Source organism: Erithacus rubecula, assembly GCF_903797595.1.
Source record: "Erithacus rubecula genome assembly, chromosome: 5".
Lineage (NCBI taxonomy): Eukaryota > Metazoa > Chordata > Aves > Passeriformes > Muscicapidae > Erithacus > Erithacus rubecula.
Genome location: NC_136687.1, coordinates 30,548,026 through 30,568,883, shown reverse-complemented (window position 1 = coordinate 30,568,883; position 20,858 = coordinate 30,548,026). Strand labels below are relative to the sequence as shown.

Here is a 20,858-nt window from a genome sequence, read left to right as displayed (position 1 = left end):
CTTCTTCTAGGAAGAAGAAAATTAACTCTTCACAATGTGGCCTTTCCCTCTTTATTTAGCAAAGGGGAATTATAATTTCTCTGTATTAATGGAATTTATGGATCATCTAAGAAGCAAAAAGGAACATTGTATGCAGAAGATCTGACGGGTATTGCTCCCTTAATTCAGAGCATGCATTAGTTCAAACACACATTGAGAATGCAAGTATCAGACTTCCACGGTTCTAGGAACCTTATCTACCAATCTATTGACAAATGCAATGTATCAGCAAATGTCAGCTGCAATACATAATAACTGATTATCCTCTTAAGAAAAAAGGGAGCAACTATTAGGATGTGACCTTGCTCTACACACAGCATTAGAAAAAGCAGTGCCCATGATTCAAGAAGGATATATAAGCACCAGAAAAAAAAAAAAAAACATCAGAGGGCAGAAAAAATGATCCAGAGGTTGAAAAATAACACCTGAGGTATCAGGTTTAAGACACATATTAAATCTATCAGGGGGGTGACTGGATCACTGTACCCAGATAAAAACACATGGAAAATGTACTTGATTTTAGGGAGAGCCTTTCAGTCTTGCAAACAGAAACATAAAAAGATATAATGAATGGAAACTTGAGTCAGACAAATTCAGGATTGAAATTATGCAATTTCTTAGCAGTGGGGGTAACTAGACATTGGAACTACTTACCTGAGGAGGTAGTAAATCATCATTGCTTGCAGTCTTCCAGGCAAAATTAGGTATTTTCCCAGGAGCCATATTCCAGTCCAGCCTCTAGGAAATCTTCTGAAAGAGATTAGGCAAAATGATCGCTTGTTTACAGCCTACCAGACAGGAAGCTTTTTCATACAAGTCTATAAATGTACCCCAACAAAGTGCCTGCTGTGCTGCTTGAGATGGGAAACTGAGGCTGGGCCGACAGTATCAAATTCATAATGTCCCTTCTGGAAGAAATAGTACCCTTGTATCCCAGGCACAAATTTGATTTAAATATTTATCATCTGGTAGCAGCAGATGGATTTTTGAAATAAATAAATAATTTTTTAAGAGAGCAGAAATCAAACATATAATGCTTATAAATATTTACCTAGTTTTCATGGATAATGTTGGCTTTTGTGTTTCTCTCTTTAAATGCATTTTGCCAAATGCCATGACTTTAAAAGTGAGAGATAACTGTGCATGCATATATTTTTCTGGCAGGCACAGTGAAAAAAAAAAAATTGAAGATAACATGAAAAAGAATTTTTTTCAAAAATTAAATACCCAACTTTTGATTATCTGTGTGTATCTTTTTCTAAGCAATATTATTTTTAAAAATCTATGTTCCTGCTATGAAGTGGTCACTGTCACTGCCATACCTTGAATAAGAAAAAATTGGTCGATGACATAAACTTTACAATGATTGCTCAAAACTGGATCCCTCTGTGACATTAAACAATTTACAAAGTGTTAGGAGCAACCATTTCAATATCAAAAAACTATGAATTCTCATAATTTTCGTAATTTCACAGGTGTCATATCTTAATCCATTATGTGCAAGTATATTATGCAGCATAATTCCTTGTTGACTTGCCACGGGTCAATTATCACAGATTATAGAACCACAGTTGGTTTGGAAGGGACTTTGAAGATCAGCTGGTTCCAGCCCACATGCCATGCACAGGGACACCTTTCACCAGACCAGATTTCCCAGAGCTTCATCCAACCTGATCTTGATCACTTCCAGGAACAGGGCATCCACAACTGCTCAAAGCAACCTGTTCCTGTGCCCACCCTCCCCACAGTAAGGAACTTTTTCCTAATATCCAATCTCAACCTAACCCCTTTCAGTTCAAGAGTAGAGTAGAGGGGCAGAATCCTCTCCTCGCTCTGCTGCCCATGCTGCTTTGGATGCAGCCCAGAACATGTTTTCCTTTCTGGGCTGCAAGTGCACATTTGTTGGCTCACGTCAATCTTCTCATCCACCCACACCCCCAAGTCCTTCTCCCCAGGGCTGCTCTCAGTCCATTCCCTGCCCAGCCTGCATTCGTGCCTGGGATTGCCCACACCCACACACTTGGCTCTGTTGAACTCTAGGAGGTTTGCACAGTCTCACATCTAGAGCCTGTTCAGGCCCCCCTAGTGCATCCCTTCCCTGCAGAGTGTCGACTGCAGCACAGAGTTTGGTGTTGGCAGCAGACTTGCTGAGGGTGCCCTCAACATGCCTCACTTTCACCTTGCAAAGGTGTTAAACAGCACCTGTCCCAACACCGATCTCTGAGGAACACCTCTTGTCACTCCTCCATTTGGACATTGGGCATTGACCGCAATTCTTGAGTGGGATCATCCAGCCATATCCTTATCTGCCAATTGGTCCATCCATCAAATCTGTATCCCTCCAGTTTACAAACAGGGCTATTGTACAGGACAGTGTCAAATGCTTTGCACAAAACCAGGTAGATTATGTCAGTTGCTCTTCCCTTATCCACCAAAGTTGTTACTCCACTGTAGAAGGCCAATAAATTTGTCAGGCAAGATTTGCTCTTAGTGAAGTCATGCTGGCTGTCACCAATCACTTCCTTATTTTCCATGTGCCATAGAATAGTTTCCAGGTGGGTCTGCTTCATGATCTTGCAAGATACCTCGCGAGGTTAGACTGACTGGCCCCTAGTCCCCTTCATCTTCCTTTTCTCCATTTTTAAAAATGAGGACTACATTTCCCCTTTTCCAGTTGGAGGGAACATCACTAAACTGTCACAGCTTCTCAAATACAATGGACTGTGGCTTAGTCACTTCCTCTGCCACTTCTCTCAGGACCTGTAGGTGTATATTACCTGGTCCCATGAACCTGGGTACCTTCAGGTTCTCTAAACCTCATCTCCTAGAGCAGAACATGATCTTCTTCCTTCTCTCAGTCCCTGCCTTTGCCTTCTGTAATTTGGGCACTGTGGCTGGAGCACCTGCCAGTGAAGACTGAGGCAAGAAAAGCTGTTGTACCTCAGCTTTCTCCATATACTGGATAACCACAAGTCCCATTTCCTTATAGACAGGGCCCATATTTTCACTAATCTTTTCTAGTTATTACTGATGGCTCACGACATTCTAATCAGACCTCTGTCTCATCTGTCTGTCAAATGGAAATGAAACAACAGAGAGAAGCTGCCAGGATGACTACTTGAGATGCTTTTAAAAATATGAAAAAAGGGGAAAGATCTTGTAATATCCTTTATCCCACAGGTCATTCTGAACACTGCCTCTTTAACAATGCTTTTTCAACTTACCTTGTTCTTACTAACTAGCCTTCTTACAAACAACAACTTGAATATCCAAATTTTTAAAGAATGCTATGTTTATAGATATATTAAACAGTTATTTTAAAATACAGCAGTTCTGCAGTCAGTGCTTTGGGGATATATTTGCTATCCAGTTACATAGACAAAGAATTTATGTTGTAGTCATGATCGTATCTCCCATCTGAAACATTGCTTTGTCTCACTGAAGGGGGAAGGCAGCTTTCCTGATAAATGTACTGGAGGAGGATGTGCTTTACTCTTTGTCGTACTGCTGTCTGCCTCCATGACCTTGCAGCAGATACTCACAATTTCTATAAACTTCTGGTGACTGAAAAAAATTACCATCCCCTTCTTTCCTGATCCTCTCAGTACTTACAGGCTGAATTAAGAAGTAAAACAGAATGGTTTTAAGAAGCAGCTATGTTGGATGCCCATTATTCCACAGCAACAACTCAGAGCGTGAAAAACACACTTGAAAGTCCATCTTCTGTTTTTACCAAGAGGAATGTAAACCCTGGAACAAAGCCACATCTGACACCTGTATGTGGCAAATGCATCTGTTACTGAAGTTAAACCCTACAGGGGTAATGAACAAGAGGCCACAAGCAAACAATTTCTCTCTCTGGATGCACACATATGGCCTCATGCAGTTCATGCAGAATCCTCCAGCCAGGTCTGAGCCAGACTCACAAACACTGTGTATTTGCATGACCACAGCGTTGTATCTAACCTAATTAGCACCATGTCAAACCTAATTAGCACCACCTACCACAGGGTTAAGTACTTTGGGTGCAACAGCACTCATACACATGTCTACAGCTGCTGTCTCCTATTCTACAAGTAACTCAATGAATATTTGCTAAGTCCTGTTCACTGTTGCATGGTGCAGAGGTGCCCCCTGCCATGTTTGTGTTGCTTGTTTTTTAAAATAGCAAACACAGATAATTTGATTTTATTGCTTCCAAGGCAATATGCTGCTTTGCTCACTGCTGATTTTCTATACAGTTTATATTTAACTGAATTGGAAAAAAGAATGCTTAGCACACCAAGATACTAGGATGAAATATGTTTAGGATATGCTTCTACATGTGTCTAAAAAGAACCCAAACAGTAAAAACAGACAGGTGAAAAGAAATCCCTAAATCTCTATGCTCAGCTGCCCAGGTAAGTGCTGACTCTCTGCTATCGTGTCTCTGGGGCACTAATTTACAATTCTGTAAGATGTTACTGTAAACTGCTTAGTAGCAATGCTATGTCCATTTGCACAAGCATGAATGATGATCCAAGGTGTGAAAGCAACAGAAAATAATCCTCTGATACTTATATGTGACCTTAGGGAAGTACATCTCCTCCAGGGCATAGCTTTGGGAATTGTTGCTCTAAAAAGAAAAAAAATTTAAAATTCTGTTTAATCCCTTTTAGCTTCTCAAATAAACTGATAGTCTCTGCCCTGTTTCAAGTTAATACATAGATATATTAAGCGTAGTAATGAAATCCAAAATTCCTACAAGCAACTCAACTGGGCATTATCTGCTGGCAGTTTACAGTATGTGTTACAGTAAGAGAAAATCTCGAGAGATTTGAAAGATGCAGCATTTGCTCCAGAACGTGTATTCCATATGCTGAAGGTGACCAAAAGGACATCATTAATACAGCTAGGAGAAAAGCAGATGGAGTAGATCTGGAGACTGAGAGAGAAGAGGACAGGCAATGATAGGGAAGAAAAGGTTGTGAAGTGCTGTGGTGCAACTGAGGCCAAAGTTGAACTGACAGCACCCAGCTGCTGCTGAGTGGGTGGGCTCCATGGGCTCTTGAAACAATAGCCAAGAAAGCCATTAGAAGAAGCGAGTGCTGGGTTAGCTCCCACAGCTGGCTCACTTGGGTGAGACAAGCACCTGTGCTGGCACAAGGGAACCAACAGGAACCAACCCGTGCTGGGGGGTGAGGAAGGAGATGCAGCACTACCCTGTCAGCAGCAGGCTGACTAGCTTGGCTTATCATCAGAATCAGGTCACAGCCTAACAGCTGGCAACAGCCCTACATAAACCAGCACAAGCCATGGCTGCTCTGCAACCCTTCGTCTCTCATCGCTTGTCCCTGCTGCAGACCCAAGTGCCTCATAGCCTTGACTGGAGAAATAAGCTGGTTGTAAAAGGCTCCTCTCCTCCCTCCCCTGTGCTATTTTTCAGCCAAATCAGGTTCCTAATCTGGTTTATCACACAGCTGAACAAAACAACTGTGCCAGCAAACCAGCGGGCATATCAAAGAGACAGGCACGGATGGCTGGGAGCAAAAACTGTCTTAGGCCAGCACAGCTGCCAAAATAATTGTCAAACTGCACTCTCAGAGGGCTACAGAGTTTGCAGAGACAGGGAAATCCACAGAGATACACTAAAGAGGTAAGTACAAAAAAGAGCCACAGAAATAGGCTGGGGAGATAAGGGCAAGAATAGTGTTTCAAGGGACCTTTTTGACAGGTCAGGTCAGGCCTGGGAAAAAAAAAAAAAGCTGTCATAAGCAGGATAAGAGATAACAAAAGCCTAAAAAAGCATATCTGTAGTGTGAACAAAGATAAGAAGATACTTCAGAGAACAAAAGGAAAAAAAAATCATTTACATCAAGATAAACAGGCCAAAAAAAGAGTGAAGTCAAAGATGACTCGCATGACTCCTACAGGTCTGACTGACAGACTGTAATTGTGTGCCTTCCAGACAGGATTGCAAACTCCTTATCCAGAAAAAAACAGGGGTCCTTGTGTAGGGACTGCAGATGAAGTTTCAACTCAAGAGGTTCTCTGAAACAGTATACGACATTTCCTTAACAGGTGGAAGCTTTTAATCCTGAATGCCTTCCTATGTAGTTTTTTTCAAATTAGCTTGAAAACTAAAATTCTTGCACTTGTTCATAAGGATAGAAGTGGACAGTATCAACAGCATTGCCATGGAGGACAGAGGTCAAAATTTTTCAGATGCTTTGTGAACCTTTACATAAGAATCCAGAATGGGTCAAAGCTACTTTTCTCTGCCTTTACCTTCATTGAGGAGGAAGGTGTATTCACATTCAGAAGCCTTGGCTCTGCCTCCACTGTAATTTTGCTACTGTCAAAACGTAGAACTGCAGCTAGGAATGTTTAAGAGCTGATTTTGATGAAAAATTATTACATCAGGATGGAAAATGAGCCCACATTTGTCTATTTCAGTAATGGAATGAAAAAGTAAGCCACTCTCAATTTTTGGAATTACACCCAACTTCTAGAGGTATTTCCATGCAATCTTGTCTCCTTCAGTGCCATCCAGTGGAATGAACATGAAATATCATTCTTATGCACAAGGAAGATATACAAAAACACAACAGCATGCAGCACACAAAACAGCCCTATATTTTCAGGAGGTGCTGTTCATACCAGGTAAATTGCAGGTTGTCAGGAATATAGATATAATAGTAATGAAAAACAGAACAGTGATTTCCAATAGCTGTAATTCAAATTAGATCTGATATTGTTGCCTGTATTCTCATGAAAGCTCCTTATATAATTTCTATAATATTTATTTGTGTCTGCAAAATATGTAGGACATACAAAAGTCATACTGGTACAGCATGGTATAGTGATTTAATAGCATCCATTTGTGTAATGCACCTATCCACAACTCAAGCCACCAAAATATTATTTGTAATTTTGCTTCTCCTTTGAGGTATGAATAACCTGACTGAAGGAACAGGGATATCTGGATCTGTGCTCACATTATCAGTAATACAGTATTTCTAACACATATTCACACACATCTATATTGTATTACATATGTGCATGCTTGTAGACATGCATACATGCTGTATACACACACACAAATAAAATGTAGGTATGTTGTAGTCTCACAATAGATTCTCTTTTATATAAAACCTCCTTGCCCTTTTAGTACTTTGCTGAATCCTCTCTAATTACAATGAACTCATGCCAATATTTGCATTAACATTCCTAAGGCCATTTTCTTGCTTTTTTCAACTCCAGGTAACAGCTGTCTGCCAAAGGCCTAAGGTTTCCTACCTAAAAACCCTTTAAATGTGGGTTTCTGCAACCAAATGGAATTCTCTTTTGTTCCTTTATAGGACACAGAAAAGACAAGAAAATCTCTTTTACTAAATTAAAAAGTCAGAATATTTTCTTGGTTTTACTTACCCTAGAACATAACTATTGGAAATGGAAAAAAAAGAGTCACTAAAATGCTAATGTCTCTGTGCTTGTGAGTTTTAACTTTCTCTAAGCCTCTGTTCAAATCCCAGTGGTTCCTCTGTCAGTGCTACCCTTCCCATCATAGCTTGTCCCTTTTCTCAGAATCAAGATTTGATTGTGTTTGATTTTGTCTGCTCTACCAATGTGCTCTCATTCTTCTTCTGGTTTCCTCACTGGCCTCCAGGTCTATTCTCTCATACAGATTGCTTTCTATGTGTACTTGTTCCATTGCCTTGAACTCATTCTCCTTCATTTCTCTTTGAGAATTTAATTTCCTTCCTCACCTAATTGCAGTATCCGATCCCTACTGCTCTCATGTTAAGGTTTTCCACTTCCAACAGTTTCAGTCTTGCCTCCATGCTTACTGTTTCCTTCCCTTCCATCAGGCCCTTGCTTCCTCACCATTCCAATAAGACACACTCAAACACCTGTGAAAAGAGAAAACAGCAGCTTTTGGGGAGCACAGACGATTATTTCCATAGTCTTGCTCAGTCCACAGACCCATCCCAGCCCATAGTGGCAAAAAGAATTCTCTTCTGGGCCCACAACAGGGGATAATTCAACTGCAATAGTAGTAAGGATGGCAGGGACACATCCTAATTCAGGAAAGCAGAAAATTAATTACTTCAAGGCTTATAGATTATGCTCCATGTAGTCACAAGACCAGATACCCCAATTCAGTTTTTTCTGACAAATTCCAAGTTTGCTCTGGAGTGTAAAGGCATTTAAGAACCTCAAGGACCTCAAATATAAGATCTGCACAATAATTTACCCTAGAAAAAGCTCCTTTTTTTTAAGATCATATTTGGTGGTATAAACTCCCTAAACTTCCATCCTCAACATTGAAAATTTCATGCCAAGCAGTGGACTTTTACCAAGTTACATGCTACCTAAAACATAGTTTAGCAAGAAAAAAATAGCAATTGATATGTTACCTCTAGCTATAGTTAAAGTTTAACAAACTTGTTTAAAGAACAACAACTGACAACCCTATTGTAGGCACTCATATATTCAAAGTATAATATATTACTAAATGCAAAATACTATTTAAGTTAGTAAGGAGAGCATGTATGCGTAAAGGAAAATTATTATTAATTTACTTTAAGTTTCACCCTTAGTTTTTATACTCTGTATATTTATTGTCAGCTCAGCAATTTTCCTCATTTTCCTTAGCTGAGGAATCTCAGAAGAGAGAAAGATTTTGTAATCCAGAGCTGCTTTACAGTAGCATAAGAACAGTTGCATGACTCCAGTGAAGCAAAAACAGAGATTTACTCTAGCTTCCATTGACAAGCCTAGATAGTAATTAATGCTTTTCTAGCAAATAATTTATTTTATTCCCAGGATTACTTTACTGACCAGTAATGACTGGTAATTTTGGCACATGCACACACATCTCCCTGGAAGTGCTGTGTCTTGCCTGGGTAGGAGAAGTTCAATGATGTGCTCTAGCAGAACACATAACATGATATTGGGAAATGGCAAAATATCTCTTCACCATCCTTCGTCAAGCTGCATTTCTAATGAACTTAAGCCAGAGCTCTCCAGTAGTTTGCTTATAACTTATAGCAGGGACCATCTAAGATGGTGTTCAGGGGATTTATTGTGCCAGGCCAGTAAGATTCTACTGTTATTGCCTTTCTGTGTCAATAACTCTGAGCTCTCTCTGTATTGCATGGTGTTAAGGGCACAGTTCTTATATTAAGCTGAATAGGGAATGTCACCATATATTAACCTTAACTACACAGAACATAATTGAACTGCCCTCTGTGTTTTAGTGGGACTTGACTTTGAAGAAATAATAATTCACTGCTTTATAAAGGCACAAATAAACTTATTATAGAAAAAGTGCAGGTGTGATTTATAGACACTGGTATGATTCACCTTGAGATTTTTGTTGTATCTTGCCAAAAGCAGCTATTACCAAACCTCAAATGATTCTTAACAGCACTACTATTGACACGGCATTTAGAAGTTTCTCCCTAGTAGAAACAAAACCATCTCTTCCAATGATGAAAATTAAATGCACAGCATTAGCATCATCAGTGAGGTGTTTAAATTCAAAATTGCCTTTCCTGGTGAGAAAGAAATAGTACTTGTTTTGTTTTTCAGAATTAGCAGCCGTATTTTTGTCTCTTTTCTAATTATCAACCTGAGACACAGCATGTCTCTTAGTGCTCAGAGAGTACTGTAACTATACACCTATGCTTGTCTGTGCATACCATCCCATATTCTAGGAGTAGGATTTGTCCTGTTTCCAGTGTGATTCAAGCACACATTAATATAGTAGGAAGAATATGACTGGAAAAAAACTGGTAAGGAAGACAAAAGGCTCATTTTTAAGTCATCTTTGTATGAATAATGATTCATTGATGTAGCAGTAGCACCAGAGAAAATTAACCCAAAAGTAAAGCACAAGGTTTCAGAAAAGTATCAGACCAAAGAAGCTGTTCACTACAACCAAAAACTGTTGTGAGCCATTCTACATGTGTGAAAAACTGTTCCTGATTTTTCTCCAGCTGTCACCAATATTTGTGTTCACAAATATAGTCAGCGGATAAAGAGGTGAAATGGCTCTCAGTTCATTTGTCCTCTAAAACTGGGCAGGAATAAATTATTTTATTCAGTCCTTTAGCCACTCTAGGACCAGATAATATATTAAGCTCTGTAGCTGTGATGAGTCTCCAACACAATTCTCGAACAATTCTTTTGTAGGAGCCCAGGACTCACAGGGGAGTCCATATAATCTTATGCACACAGGGTGACTGGAAGCACTTGCAAAGCCCTAAGGTGTGGAGTCTTATGTCTGTGGTCTGGCTGTCATTAACCCAGCAGCACCAGAATATGACTTCTGGAGATCCCTCTGAGTGCAGGAAATGCTCCTATCACCATCCTATAGTCTAACCCTCCCCAGTTCCCACTCTCAATTGGCATACAAGCAGCTCAATATGGACTAGTTCTTAGTCCACTTGGCAACTTAAATGCTTGTGGAGGAGGATGGGACATTCTTGTCAGTACTGTTTGCTCTTCTTCTGCAAAAGTAAAGACAATTCTGCTGCAGCTACTCAGGCTTAGTTGAATTCCTGCTGTCTCTGAGGGGCGGATCTCAAGCCTGGGTCAAGTCCCAGCCAGCTTCATTAGAAAACAAACTGGTTCATTGAAGAGTTTGAACAAACAGGCTGGAAAATGGACGATCTTGGCTGAGGTGCAAACTCAAACCTATGTTTGCCAAGGATTCCATGCACCTTTCCCTTCTAAGATCTGTAAGGACCATGAAGCCAGGGACTGTGGTATCACAGACTCAAAGGACTAGGAGACAGGCCCACCTCATTTCTGACCAGAAGCCCTAATGTGAGAGATCATGCCCTTCCTGTATTTGAGCCTACATTATCAGATAACCTCACGTGGGACTGATACAACTGATGTCTGGAATCAGATGTGGTGACTACAGTTTCTAAACTTTCTGACTCTGTTTTGTAACAAACCCATTGCTCCAAGACACCCACAGCAGAGAGAGTACAAACTTTTTGCTGTTTTCCTCCTCTACTCACAAACACAAAACAACAGCAAGCCTGTCAGCCCCATCCCATTCATTATTGTTCCCTTGCTCTCTATCACCAAATTATTCTTGCCAACTCACAAGATAACATTGTGTGGCCTAACCAGGAAAGCAAAGGAAAAGCACTTCCATTCTAAAAATGGATTAAGAGCAAAAGTGCATTGGACTTCATTTTTCTGAGTTCATTTCCCTAATCGCTTAGATTTTTGCTCTATAGAGGTATTCTTAGCTAAACCACTATATATAACCATTTCCACAAAATAAGACATCTAAGTCAGTTAAGGAGAAATACTTCTTCCTTAAATGCAACCTATCCTGTAGCTCAGTTCATGATGACATGTAGGCATTAAAAATTGAAAACTTAAAAGCAAACCCAGACTTCAATTCATGAGGAAAAGTCAATACAGCTCTCCAGGCACAACCCTTCAGAATCCAAAATTCTTTCCTCTTTTGCACTGATTCAGCAAGCCCTATCTTGGCAAACTGAAGCTTGTGATATTTTCACAGTATGCTTATTTACTTTTTCACAGAGAATTGTTCAAATTGTTTTGAATCAAATTCTAGAGTAACATTGCAAACTAAAGCCAGCCTACAGAGCTGCAAGAGCAACTAGCTGAGCCCTTTGTAGCCAGCAGTCCTCATGTAATGCTTCCTCCAAAATGATACAACAGCCCATGTCCTTGCCACTACCTTCCTGTCATCCTTCCTGTCACATGCCAATTTTGTAAAACATGGAATATGTCAAGATTATTTTATGGTAAGTCTTTGGTGCAAGCCATCAGGAAAGGAGACCTAATCAGGGGAACAGGCAGCAGCAAGCATCCTTTAGTCAAGGACATCCAGGAACAAAAAGGCTTTATGAACGTAACAAGTGAAGATGCTGATGTACATCTATGTAAACATTGCTAACTTGTCAAGTACTCAAGGTCCATGGATCCTATACCTCAACAATTCTCATTATAATATTAAAATTTGTCAAAATAGGTCAAAAATATACAGGGGGTGAAGACCCCTCCCTGGAGTATTGGATAGAAGTTAGCTTGGGTTACATAACTTGCATGGAAATTACTAATCAATCATAATAAGGGGCTATTGGAAAGTAACTAACTCCAAACTTCTGTGTAACAATAATGGCACAGAAAGTCCACAGGGACAGACTTGATTTGTGGAATACCACCCAGGCCTGTGCAACTCTGAAATAAATAATCACTGTCTTTCTCTTGAGTATGCAATTATTGTGTTGTTGCATACCAGATAACAAATCTGATTGCGTGGACAACACTGAGGAGGGTCCTTTTCCCATCACCAGTGGAAGATGATCTGGGGGTGCTGGTTGAACATGAGCCAGCAACACACGAGCCAACAGTTTGCCCAGGTGGCTGAGAAGAGCAGCAGCACCCTGGCCTGGATCAGAAATAGTGTAGCCAGCAGGAATAGGGAAAGGATTGTCCCGTTGTACTCAGCCACACCTCAACTGCTCTGTCCAGTTATGGGCCACTCAGTTCAGGAAGGACATTGAGGTGGTGGGGCAAGGCCACAGAAATGAAATGAAGCAGGTGAAGGGTCTGCACTACAGGTGTTACCAGGAGTAGCTGAGGGAGCAGGGGTTGTTTAGCCTGAACAACAGAAGACTCAGGAGAAACCTTATCGCTCTCTACAACTACCTGAAAGGAGGCTGTGGCCAGATGGGGATCAGCCTCTTCTCCCACACAACCAGTGACAGGGTTAAAGGACACAGTCTGAAGGTGCACCGGGGCACGTTTACGTTGGACATTATGAGGAATTTCTCCACAGAAAGGGTAATCGGGTATTGGAACAGGCTGCTCAGGGAGGTGGTGGAGTCATCACCCCTGAAGGTTTTTAAAGGAAAACTGGATGTGGCACTCAGTGCCGTGGTCGAATGACAACGTGGTGCTCGGTCAGAGGCTGAAGTCCGTGATCTCAGAGGACTTTTCCAATCTAAGTGATTCTCTGATTCTGAGGTAAAACACCAACTGATCCCCCACGAACTGCGACCTCAGCAAGCCTGGAAGAACCAACCGCTACAGCAGAACTTTTGTTCACGCTTTCACCAGCCACAGTGCGGGGCTGGCAGCCGCCTCTTTTCCCCGGCAGCCCGAGCGGCGCGGGCGGGACAGCGCACAGGCCGAAGGCGCTGGCTCCGCCTCCCGTCCCCTGCCGTCCCCTCCCTTCCCGCCCCGGGCGGATGTGAGCTCACAGCGCGCCGGGCGGAAGCGGCGGGGCGGGTGTTTCCGCGGCGGCGGCGGCGGCGGCGGCGACGATGGCCGGGAAGGCGGCGGCGGGCGAGCCCCTGGGGCGGACGGCCGAAGAGGCGGCCTGGGCGGAGACGCTGCGCGGGGCCTGCGAGCCTGAGCACCACTGGCGGTACCGCCGGGAGTTCCTGCTGCGCAACGTGGGGGAGCTGCCGGCGGCGGGCAGCGCCCAGCTGCAGCGCCTGGTGTCCCTCTCCATGGTGTGGGCCAACCACGTCTTCCTGGGATGCCGGTGAGTTGAGCGGGGCGCGCCGGGGGACGGCGGGGACGGCGCGGCGCCAGCGTCTGACGAGGCCCCTTCCCTCCTTTGCTCTTGTCGCCCCTCCAGGTACCCGCCGCAGGTCATGGAGAGGGCGCTGGAAATGGCCGAAGGCATCCAGGTGACCAACGCGCCTGTCCACACCACGAGAGACGAACTGGTTGCCAAGGTGAAGAAAAGAGGCATATCAAGTAGCAATGGTTAGCAGATCATAGCTGTGACAATACATAGGAGTCTAGAATATGCTTGTTTCTGAATGTTCTCGGTTTGCCTCGGGCTTAGAAAGTAGTCAAAATAATTTACTTTTAAAACCCCCGTTAATAGTTTCTTCTCTCTGTGCTATTCTTTTCCGGATATAATGTCTCTAAAATGGACATAATTTGTACATAGTCCTTTGCTAATGTAGAGCTGTTGTTTTGAATTTTTACAACTGGTACCCTTTAATCTGATAACTTGTGTGTTGTGATATGGGTTGCTGTGCTCCAATTTAAATATGTTCTTGTTACTTTGCCTTTGTTGCTAGTCAGCCATTGTTGCTGGGAAAAAAAACGAGTTTCTTGAAGTAATTCACAGACTAATGTTTTAAAGATGCTTTGTGATATTAGTAGACAAAATTAACTTCTTTTATCTTTAGATTAGATAGCCCATTTAATGTATGTTGGCCAGTTTTGGTTTGGACTTCAAGAATAGAAATATGTACTTCCCTGTGGGTCCAAACCAACATCTGAAGTCTTGCATGAGTATTTTCCAGATCTTGTCCAACAAAACCAAAATTCTGAAATAGTAGGTTAATACTTGACATAACAGTTCAAGGTGTATTGCAAATATATACCCTTTAAGTTCACAAAGAATATTGCTAGAAAGTTTAGATTATTTATTTCTATATGGATATTTCATAGTGCAGAAATCAAAGAGGATCACATATTTTACCTGTTTTGCAGAAGGGGTAGAAGAGCCCTGCAAGAGGCAAGCTGTTGAGAAAAGAAGAGACTCTAAGGATGCTGGAAAGGATGTGAAAACAACCAAGGCAGAAGGAGTGAAGGAAACAGAGAGCACTTTGCCCAAAAAGCAGGAAAAAGGTACTAGCAAAGATCCAGAAACTTCCCAGTCAACTTGCAGTACAGATAAAGAAATGATCGTCGTCTCAGACACAGAAACAGAAGGAAAACCTGCTAATGCTGAAAGTACTGCTGAGGAAAAGCCACCTTCATCTGAAAAGGAGCCAGGAAAGAAGCCTTGCTCAAGCCCACATAAGGAAAGCAAGTGTGAATCTCCTGAAAAGAAAACTGTGGTACGTGTAGCACCCCTGGCTGTCGAGAGCACCCCTCAGGCAGCAGCAGTGGTGGCAGCAGTGCCACCAGCTGCCAAGAGCACCCCACAGGCAGCAGCAGTAGCAGCAGCAGTGCCATCAGCCTCCAAGAGCACCTCACAGGCAGCAGTGGTGGCAGCAGCAGTGCCACCAGCTGCCAAGAGCAGCCCACAGGCAGCAGCGGCGGCAGCAGCAGTGCCAGTGACTGCCAAGAGCACCCCACAGGCAGCAGGGGCAGCAGCAGTGCCAGTGACTGCCAAGAGCACCCCACAGGCAGCAGTGGTGGCAGCAGCAGTGCCACCAACCACCAAGAGCACCTCCCAAACAAGTTCTGCTTTGCTGTCTTCCAAAACCCAAGCGAGCGCCCCAGCATCAGTGTCCAAGAACGGCGCTCAGGTGAGCAGCTCACTGCTTCTGGCCCCCAAGAGTGGTGCTCAGGTGGGCCCCTCGCTGCTGCTGGCCTCCAAGGGCCCGGCTAAGGTGGGCTCCCCGCTGCTGGCCTCCAAGAGCAGTGCAGAGGTGGCCGCCTCGCTGCTGGCCGCTCGCAGCGGCGCGCAGCCGGGATCCTCGCTGCTGGCTTCCAAGAGCAGTGCTCAGGTGGCTGCTTCCCTGCTGGCTGCCCGCAGCGGAGCTCAGCAAGGGCCCTCCCGGGCTGGAGCTCAGGCAGGCGCCTCCCTGCTGGCCTCCAAGAGCGGCTCGCAGGCAGGCGAGAGCCCCGCCAAGGCTTTGTGCAAACCGCTGACCAGCGAAGATGCGAAGGAAAGACAGCCTTTTTTCAACAGACTTTACAAAGCTGTAGCCTGGAAACTGGTTGCTGTTGGAGGCTTCAGTCCTAATGTAAATCATGCAGAACTTCTAAATTCATCTATTCAGTCTGTAAAAGCTACGTTAGATGTTGCTTTTGTTCCCCTGAAGGAACTTGCAGACTTGCCTCAAAATAAAAGCTCTCTAGAAAATATAGTTTGTGAACTGAGGTGCAAGTCTGTCTACTTGGGTACTGGCTGTGGTAAAAGTATGGAAAATGCCAAAGCAGTGGCTTCAAGAGAAGCTTTGAAATTATTCCTCAAGAAAAAAGTTATTGTGAAGATATGTAAAAGAAAATACAAAGGTAGCGAAATTGAAGATTTGGTGCTTCTGGATGAAGAGTCAAAACCCTCAAATTTGCCCCCAGCTTTAAGAAATCCTCGTGAGATCTTGTAGGGGAGAATCACTGTTTGTACTGTGTATAGCATTTCAATACAAGGACTGAAGGTTAATTTTGTACTTTGAAAATGTAGGCTTCCAGATATTTTGTATTTCTTTCTCAGTTTTGCAAGACAATGATAGTCCTTTCACTTGGTAGCAATTGTATAAAACTTGTTAGAGATGACAAGTGAGCATTTAAAGGTATTGCCTTAATATACAGCACACTAGTGTGCTGTTGTATTTGCAAAATAGTCTACCTAACTCTTCTATTTTTAATTAAACTATTAAGGTACAATTTGCTGTTTAAAACCTGACGTTTTTGTAATTCTTAAAATTTGTTGGTAGTGTGCTCAATTGTCTACCATATCTTTTCTAGGCTCGTAGAAGTGTGTACATAGGGACCATAATACTTGAATAATTGAAAATTGTTTAAAAATTTCAATCAAAAAGTTGAATTATCTGTTTCAGGCTTGTTGCTCATAATGTTCACTGTTGCTCATGCTAGGAGAGAAAGTAGTTGGTTGACTATTTTTATGGGATGTTTCATAGCACTTGCAATATAAGTGACATCCTGATCCCATTTAACAGTGTACTATCAGGTTAGAGCCCATTTAATATCACATTGGCAAATTTGCAATTAGCAGTCGAGTCACAGCTATTTCGGCCACCAAAACTGTAAGCAGATTTGATTTATATGGTGAAGTATCATTTACAGTTTTGTTTGTTTGTTTGTTTTCCAAATGAACATCAATTTCTACACTAAGTATATTTTGACTGCTACTAAAACAATAAAACCTCTTTGATAAGCTTTTATAGTATTTTGGTTTTGGCTAGTAAATATTCCAGCCATTTCAATAACATTGCAACACCTTCAGTAAAGCTTTGAGTGGCTTCAAGGTGTAATCCCACGAGGATGAGTTGGTTTCTTTAGATGTGTAGTTGAAATACTGTAAAACTGATAGAGGGGATGTGTAGGATATTAATTTCTACTTTTGTAACACCAAGGTAAGCAAAATGAAAATGCTGCTGTCTGCTGGAGACAGCAAGTGTATTGTAGAGCATTCATTCTAATCAAGCCCTTCCTTTGCTACATTTTTACTCCCTGTACAGAATAATTTGAGGCAAAGAAAGTGGGGAATTACCTTTTATTTTCAATGTTGCTAAAATACCTGCACAAACTGCATGTTTTGGTATATTGGATAATGACATGTAATTGTATAAACATAATGTCTTCAGTGCTTTTTTGAATTAATCTTGTCCTATTACAGTAGTTAGCATCATTTAGTGGTGTCCTTACACTTGAGTGACAGATCCATTGATCAAGTGCTAAAGGAACAAATAGGGATTTCTGGGATCTCAGTAGTACATACGTCCTCTTCCAGTTATTTTGTAATTTTTGGGACTAAACCACTGTGGTGTTTACACTGTACCCTGTGTGCTTTTGAACAGCAGTGGCTGTCTAGTCCATGGCACCTGCAAGGCACTTACACTTCCCAATGGCTGTTTGAGATTCCTCCACCTCACCCATGCTTCTGTGCCCGCAGTCGCCCTGCACCCTAGTTAGATTTCTCAGGAGTTCCCCTTGGCACTCCTGGAGCACCACTGGGTGTTCGGAGTGCTGTGTGCTAAATTGTGTCTTAGTGCAAGAATTGGTTTCTGTTCTAGCAGGGCAAGCTTCGTGCTGTGCTTAGGAGCTGTGCTGTTCAAGGTGGGAAGTGTGAGATCTGTTTTCAAGTCCTTACCCTGTTCAGGTAGACACATGTAAAGACTGTGCTTGTAGGGCAGGAGTTGCCCTCTGTAGTACAGCTGTCTCTGCTGTTAGTTTGGTCATCTCCAGATCTCTGGTTGAGAATCGCAGCACGTGTTGTAATGTGAAAACCTGTGTTTCTCCTGTGTAAATCAAAGCTCTCAGTATTCACTGACCTCAAGGAGCTGTTAGGGCAACTGTGTTAAAAGGCTGAGGTGTTAGATGCCTTTTTTAAAAGACCTGGCTTAGGATTACTTTTTTAAAAATCTTGGATGTTATTCCTCTTTGATGTTTGGTTGTGAATCATTAAAGAACAAGTCTGTAGCTACTCTTAATAGAAACTGAAAGCTGAAGTGTGTTATTTTTATTTCACATTCTGCATGGAAAGCAGCTCAACACACGGATTCATGAACAAGTGAATAAGCACTATTCAGCTATTTGAATGCCAACTAACATTTCATTAGCCCTAGAGGATGAAAGAAAGAAATGGAAAGAACTGGCTGTGGCAAACAGTGTTTGTGCAGTCCTGTCAGTTCTAAAATCTCTCCTCCAAGTACTGTCCTGGTCTCTAGCGACTGGGATGCTGGTCTTTACTGTCAGACCCGCAGATGGGAGCCGGGGAGAGCACCTGCACTTACACTGTAGGTGTGCAGGGTTGTCTCCGGGGGACAAAGCCAGCCAACCAACCAACCGAAAGGAAAACTGACCCCGTTTTTTGTCCGGAAGTACAGGGAATCGCGGCCATCAGGAAGTGACTCCCGTTTGCTCTGGGGACTGTAGCACAGCCTACACAGGCAGGGCAGGGTCCGTGCGGACAGCCGCCCGCTGCCTGCTGCGGGCGCGCTCCGTGCGGGTTTGTCGCCCGCCGCTCCCGCGGCTGGGGCGGCCCCGGCCGTGTACACGGGGCGGGGCTGCGCGCCCGCCCGGCTCGGGGCGGGGCCGAGCGCTTCATTTGCATAGCGTGTTCCCGGCGCCGCTCCGTCCCTCCGTGGTCGTCTTTTGCTGCCACCCAGGACCCTGGCACCCCTCAGAGACGGCCACACCGTCCTCCTGCTGTGCAATGCCTGCGGAGAGCAGCAGAGAGGCAAACTCGATGGAAAGAGACACTCACCCTGCACTAGAAGTTCTGCTATCTGCTGTGGTTTATATAGTCCTGTAGGGGAAAAATGGACGCTGGGATGTTCTGAAGACCTGCTCGCTAGGCTACGCACGGAGGACTTGTGTTCCTCATGGGCCCCGCGCCCGCCTAGGGGAAAGTCCCCGGACCGCTGGCAGAGAGTGCCGGGCGCTGCCGCGCCCCCGCCCGCCGCCGCCTCACGCTACCCTCCGCCGAGACGCCCGCGGGCCGAGCGGGTGAGCGCGGGGCGGGCTCTCGTCACGGCCACAGACACGCAGGTAGCGCGGCTGCCGCGCCAACAGAACGGGGCTCACTCTCAGGCCATCCTCTTTTGCCGGCGAGACAGCTGAGAGCGGGATGTGATGGTGCTTCCCCATCCCGCAGCCTTGCGCGGGCACACCAAAGCGTGAGGGGCACACGCTGCTCCCCCGCAGTGGCGCGCAGGACAAGCGGCCCGCGCCGCCCTGCTGCTCATACCCGCTAGCGTTCAGTGCCTCCTGGCCGAGTCATTTAGGTTGGAAAACACCTTTAAAATCATCGAGTCCAACTTTTGACAGAGTACCGTCTTGTCAACCGGACTATGGCACTAAGTACCTCGTCGTCTTTCTTTAAACTCCTTCAGGAACGGTAACATCGCCTCCGTGGGCAGTCTGTTTCAATGCTTTGCAATCCCTTCTGTGAAGAAATTCCTCCCGATGTCCAAGCCGAGCACATTGAACTGGGGAGGCACTTCGGGCGGAGCACTTACCTGCCTGAGAAGGCTTTCTCTCCCTGCTGCCGGAGGCGGCGAGAGGCCCGGTGGAAGCACTCTGCAGCACAGGAGGGCTCGGTGGGTGTCTGAGCAGCGGCACAAGCGCTGGCACAGCACCGAGTACAAACCGCAGCCTTCAGCACAGCGGCCGCTGACCAGGCTGTGCTGTGCTGTGCTGTGCTGTGCTGGGCTGGGCTGGGCTGGGCTGTGCTGGGCTGGGCTGGGCTGTGCTGTGCTGTGCTGTGCTGTGCTGTGCTGGGCTGGGCTGGGCTGGGCTGGGCTGGGCTGGGCTGTGCTGTGCTGGGCTGTGCTGTGCTGTGCTGTGCTGTGCTGGGCTGGGCTGTGCTGGGCTGTGCTGGGCTGTGCTGTGCTGGGCTGGGCTGTGCTGGGCTGTGCTGTGCTGTGCTGGGCTGGGCTGGGCTGTGCTGTGCTGTGCTGTGCTGGGCTGGGCTGTGCTGGGCTGGGCTGTGCTGTGCTGGGCTGGGCTGGGCTGGGCTGGGCTGTGCTGGGCTGTGCTGTGCTGTGCTGTGCTGGGCTGGGCTGTGCTGGGCTGTGCTGGGCTGTGCTGTGCTGGGCTGGGCTGTGCTGGGCTGTGCTGTGCTGTGCTGTGCTGGGCTGGGCTGTGCTGGGCTGGGCTGTGCTGTGCTGGGCTGGGCTGGGCTGGGCTGGGCTGTGCTGGGCTGTGCTGGGCTGGGCTGGGCTGTGCTGTGCTGTGCTGTGCTGTGCTGTGCTGGGCTGTGCTGTGCTGTGCTGGGCTGTGCTGTGCTGTGCTGTGCTGGGCTGTGCTGGGCTGGGCTGGGCTGTGCTGGGCTATGCTGTGCTGTGCTGTGCTGGGCTGTGCTGGGCTGTGCTGGGCTGTGCTGTGCTGGGCTGTGCTGTGCTGTGTGTACCCCCGATCCCCTGCTCCACCCTCCCTGCAGAGAAGGCCGGTGCGTGCCACCAGTGTTATTTGCCCCCTTTAATTAGATTCTCATACTCGAACTCCCAGGTACTAACTCTTCAATATGCTGCTGCCCTGCTGATAAAATGAATGAATTTCGTAGGCAGTGCCACTCTTGCCTCTAGTATGTCCAGCAAATAGCACATCATAGCTCAACTGTGGAATAAAACCCTCTGCTGTGTTACAGTCATGTCTGGGTATAAAACATGACAGAA

The 20,858-nt window shown here is 44.8% G+C and overlaps 1 protein-coding gene and 1 long non-coding RNA gene across 5 annotated transcripts; one reads left to right on the top strand and one right to left on the bottom strand.

Moving 5' to 3' along the window:
• Positions 1–693: 693 nt before the first annotated feature.
• Positions 694–13,167, bottom strand: LOC306802251. Of its 2 annotated transcripts, none has more exons than XR_013774325.1 (3): positions 13,079–13,167; positions 2,817–2,955; positions 694–789 (listed from the first exon to the last, which is right to left on the bottom strand). It is a non-coding gene; the product is annotated as an uncharacterized lncRNA (long non-coding RNA). The 2 variants fall into 2 exon arrangements; XR_013774326.1 differs by lacking the exon at positions 13,079–13,167 and adding an exon at positions 3,652–3,767.
• A 107-nt stretch (positions 13,168–13,274) lies between these two features.
• Positions 13,275–16,901, top strand: CDKN2AIP (CDKN2A interacting protein). Of its 3 annotated transcripts, XM_079306169.1 has the most exons (4): positions 13,308–13,567; positions 13,664–13,794; positions 14,536–15,128; positions 15,177–16,901. In XM_079306169.1, exons 1-4 carry the CDS (start codon positions 13,344–13,346, stop codon positions 16,101–16,103), a joined length of 1,875 nt encoding a protein of 624 aa, XP_079162295.1. In that variant the 5' UTR covers positions 13,308–13,343; the 3' UTR covers positions 16,104–16,901. The 3 variants fall into 3 exon arrangements, with proteins under 3 accessions (XP_079162294.1, XP_079162296.1, XP_079162295.1); XM_079306168.1 differs by having other exon boundaries at positions 13,275–13,567; positions 14,536–16,901; XM_079306170.1 differs by having other exon boundaries at positions 13,296–13,567; positions 13,664–13,763; positions 14,536–16,901.
• The last annotated feature ends 3,957 nt before the right edge of the window (positions 16,902–20,858 follow it).